The sequence below is a fragment of the Berghia stephanieae genome, unplaced genomic scaffold (assembly GCF_034508935.2).
Source record: "Berghia stephanieae isolate SIO BIC M18660-M18661 unplaced genomic scaffold, UCSD_Bste_1.3 scaffold2775, whole genome shotgun sequence".
NCBI classification, from domain to species: domain Eukaryota; kingdom Metazoa; phylum Mollusca; class Gastropoda; order Nudibranchia; family Aeolidiidae; genus Berghia; species Berghia stephanieae.
Genome location: NW_027623928.1, coordinates 1 through 3817, shown reverse-complemented (window position 1 = coordinate 3817; position 3817 = coordinate 1). Strand labels below are relative to the sequence as shown.

Below are 3817 nucleotides of genomic sequence, written 5' to 3'. Positions count from 1 at the left end.
TTACTCTCCATAGCGGAAATGCGTTCTACAAATAGATACCGCTATCAGTCTACGACACTGCTACCATTGGAACGGAAAAAATCGCGTTCCAGAACTATACTGCCGGAAATCAAATCCGGCATGCCATCCTTCTTTACGAAGCGGAAATGCGCACGACCAATGACGTTAAAGACGCTGACACACACCCCCCCCCAACCCCTTTCCTTCATTTGGCGCCCTCAACGATATCACCATACGACACTGCCACCAGAAAGAAGGACACCATCTTTCCTATTCCTCTTCTTCTTATTATTATTAAATAAATATAACAAATTGAATGAGCACCGACGAACGGCTCTGGAGACTCTTGTCCGAGCTCATTATATTTAAAATTATTACTCTCCATAGCGGAAATGCGTCCTACAAATAGATACCGCTATCCGTCTACGACACTGCCACCATTGGAACGGAAAAAATCGCGTTCCAGAACTATACTGCCGGAAATCAAATCCGGCATGCCATCCTTCTTTACGAAGCGAAATGCGCACGACCAATGACGTTAAAGACGCTGACAAACCCCCCCCCCCAAACCCCTTCCTTCATTTGGCGCCCTCAACGATATCACCATACGACACTGCCACCAGAAAGAAGGACACCATCTTTCTATTACTCTTATTATTTTTATTTTAAAATATAACAAAATAAATGAGCACCGACGGAACGGCTCTGGCGACTTTGTCCGAGCTCTTTATTTTCAAAATTATTACTCTCCATAGCGGAAATACGTCCTACAAATAGATACCGCTATCCCTCTACGACACTGCCACCATTGGAACCGATAAAGCCACGTTTAAGAACTATACTGCCGAAAATCAAATACGCCATGCCACGAGTAAAAAAAACTGTTTTGCACTAAAGTGTCCGAGCCCTGTCCGAAGAGGTTCGCTTTTTGAAACAATTCCTTCTTTACGTAGCGGAAAAACGCACGACCAATAACGTTTAAGTCGTGGACATCCCCCACCCCCCCTTCCTTCATTTTGCGCCCTCCACGGTATCACCCTACGACACTGCCACCAGAAAGAAGGACACCATCTTCCTATTCCTCTTCTTCTTCTTATTATTATTATAATAAATATAACAAAATGAATGAGCACCGACGAAACGGCTCTGGCGACTCTTGTCCGAGCTCATTATATTTAAAATTATTACTCTCCATAGCGGAAATGCGTCCTACAAATAGATACCGCAATCCCTCTACGGCACTGCCACCATTGGAACGGACAAAGCCATGTTCAAGAACTATACTGCCGAAAATCAAATCCGCCATGCCACGAGTAAAAAAAACTGTTTTGCACTAAAGTGTCCGAGCCCTGTCCGATGGTGGTCGCTTTTTGAAATAATTCCTTCTTTACGTAGCGGAAATGCGCACGACCAATGACGTTAAAGACGTGGACATTCCCCCACCTCCCTTCCTTTATATGGCGCCCCCTACGACTCTGTCACCAGAAAGAAAGACACCATCTTTCTATTCTTCTTAGTTTAATAAACATAATAAAATAAATGAGCTTTCATACAGCGCAATATCCACTAAACGTGCTCAAAACGCTTTACAAGGGGTCCCTGTCCAACAACAATACTTAGCACGTAGGACGAGACATGACGCCTGTTAGGCGATATTACAATTTTTCGGACAGGGACAACGTTGTTAACTGTCAGGCATCCATTTTACACCTGAGTACGGTGAGATAATGTGAGTAAACAGTCTATTCCAAGGACACAATTATGCGCCGAGCAAGGCTCGAACCCAGGAAAGCGAGTGTCATACCACTAGACCACATAGCCTTCTTCTTCTTCTTCTTCTTCTTCTTCTTCTTCTTCTTCTTCTTCTTCTTCTTCTTCTTCTTCTTCTTCTTCTTCTTCTTCTTCTTCTTCTTCTGCTACATCTTCATCGTCTTCTTCTTCTTCTTCTTCTTCTTCTTCTTCTTCTTCTTCTTCTTCTTCTTCTTCTTCTCTTCTTCTCTTCTTCTTCTTCTTCTTCTTCTTCTTCTTCTTCTCCTTCTGTGAAAACGAGACAGAATTTACAATAAAATTCAAAGTTTATTATTAAAAGAATTACAATTAGTATACCATTTTTTTTTGGAATTTCAGGCAATATATAAATATATATGAGCTGTTTCACGAAACTTTCTTCCACCGCCGACTATATGTTCCCAGGGAGTGAGATGCAGTTCAACGTTGGTTTGTTGTCATAATAAAAGAAAAGAAATGGACTGTGGAGGCTTTTAGAAAATAAGGTCTTTGTCCTCTGGCCATGCTCGCATTTTATATGTTAAAGTTTTATCTTTAATCTTGGCAAAGGTTCTGTGAAACTCTGGGAAGGCTGTCCTGAGTGATCTTATAAGACATGGATCCACCGTCGTCTTCCTTCTATAGGCTCCTAAATAATGGAAGGCCATCTGAAGTTCGTCCTTAGTAAATTTATTCCTGGCCGTCACATATATCTGGGGGAAAATAAGAAAGAAAAGAAAAAGAAAATGTATTTGTACTAGAAGAGAATTAATCTACATGAGTGGGGAGTGGGAGGGGAGGTATTTTGTTACTCCGATGTAACTTAAGAATTAGATAAATCTCTTTACATCTCCTTAGAGAGACCCCCCCCCCCCCCCAAAAAACCACCCCCCCCCCCCCCCCCACCCCGAACTTTCCTAATTATCTCCCAGTAGAAGCCGATCCTTTACTCGGTAATTTTTGTATTACGTAGACAGAGGAAACAAAGCCAAACTCATAATTTACTTACGCCTTTTAAGACCTTGTCTTCTCTGATGCAATTATTGGGGCACGTCTCCGGGTTTATTGCAGACAAAGTCTTTGTGAAATATAGCACACTTGTATCTGTTTAATTTAAAAGAATAAACATAGATATTTGAATCATCTAAAGCCGTGTGATTATTAGTTTTTATTAAAGAAATGTTTAATCCTTTACGGCCAAAAACCTCACACTATGACATTATTTTTTTCCGAGAAAAGACCAGAAAAAATGTAAGAAAGACAGGTGCACCATGTTCATAATTAGTATTGCATACATACCGGGAACTACAGGTGACGACGTTGAGGACTCTACAGAAGGCAAAGCCTGGACGTCGGTAACGATGGGTGGCTCAAAATATACTCTTGACGTGCTGGCTTGTCCAATCTTAACTCTTCACTTTGCAAGCATTGTACTGGAATAAAAAGATATAGATGAACTGAACATTTCATATGAACCTTTTTTTTTTTAGACAGCCTTTATAAAGCGTTTACCACCCCGCCAATTTACAAAGAATTACAATTAGTATACCATTTGTTTGGAATTTCAACAAAATAAATGAACTTAACTTCAATTTAAATTTTCCAGCAACATATAAATATATATGAACTGTTTGACGAAACTTTCTTCCACGGCCGACAATATGTTCCCAGGGAGTGAGATCAAGTTCAACGTTGGTTTGTTGTCATTATAAAAGAAAAGAAATGGACTGTATAGGCTTTTAGAAAATAAGGTCTTTGTCCTCAGGCCATGCTCGCATTTTATCTGTTAAAGTTTTATCTTTAATCTTGGCAAAGGTTCTGTGAAACTCTGGGAAGGCTGTCCTGAGTGATCTTATTAGACATGGATCCACCGTCGTCTTCCTTCTATAGGCTCCTAAATAATGGAAGGCCATCTGAAGTTCGTCCTTAGTAAATTTATTCCTGGCCGTCACATATATCTGGGGAAAATAAGAAAGAAAAGAAAAAGAAAATGTATTTGTACCAGCCGAGAATTAATCTACATGAGTGGGGAGTGGAGGGGAGGTATTTT

The 3817-nt window shown here is 40.5% G+C and overlaps 1 protein-coding gene across 1 annotated transcript; it reads right to left on the bottom strand.

Moving 5' to 3' along the window:
- Positions 1-2056: 2056 nt before the first annotated feature.
- Positions 2057-3179, bottom strand: LOC144961517 (uncharacterized; the record flags this gene model as incomplete). Its single annotated transcript, XM_078894680.1, has 3 exons — positions 2057-2480; positions 2777-2871; positions 3067-3179. Coding segments are annotated over 3 exons (427 nt in total), but the record flags the coding sequence as incomplete, so codon positions are not given.
- Positions 3180-3817: the final 638 nt, after the last annotated feature.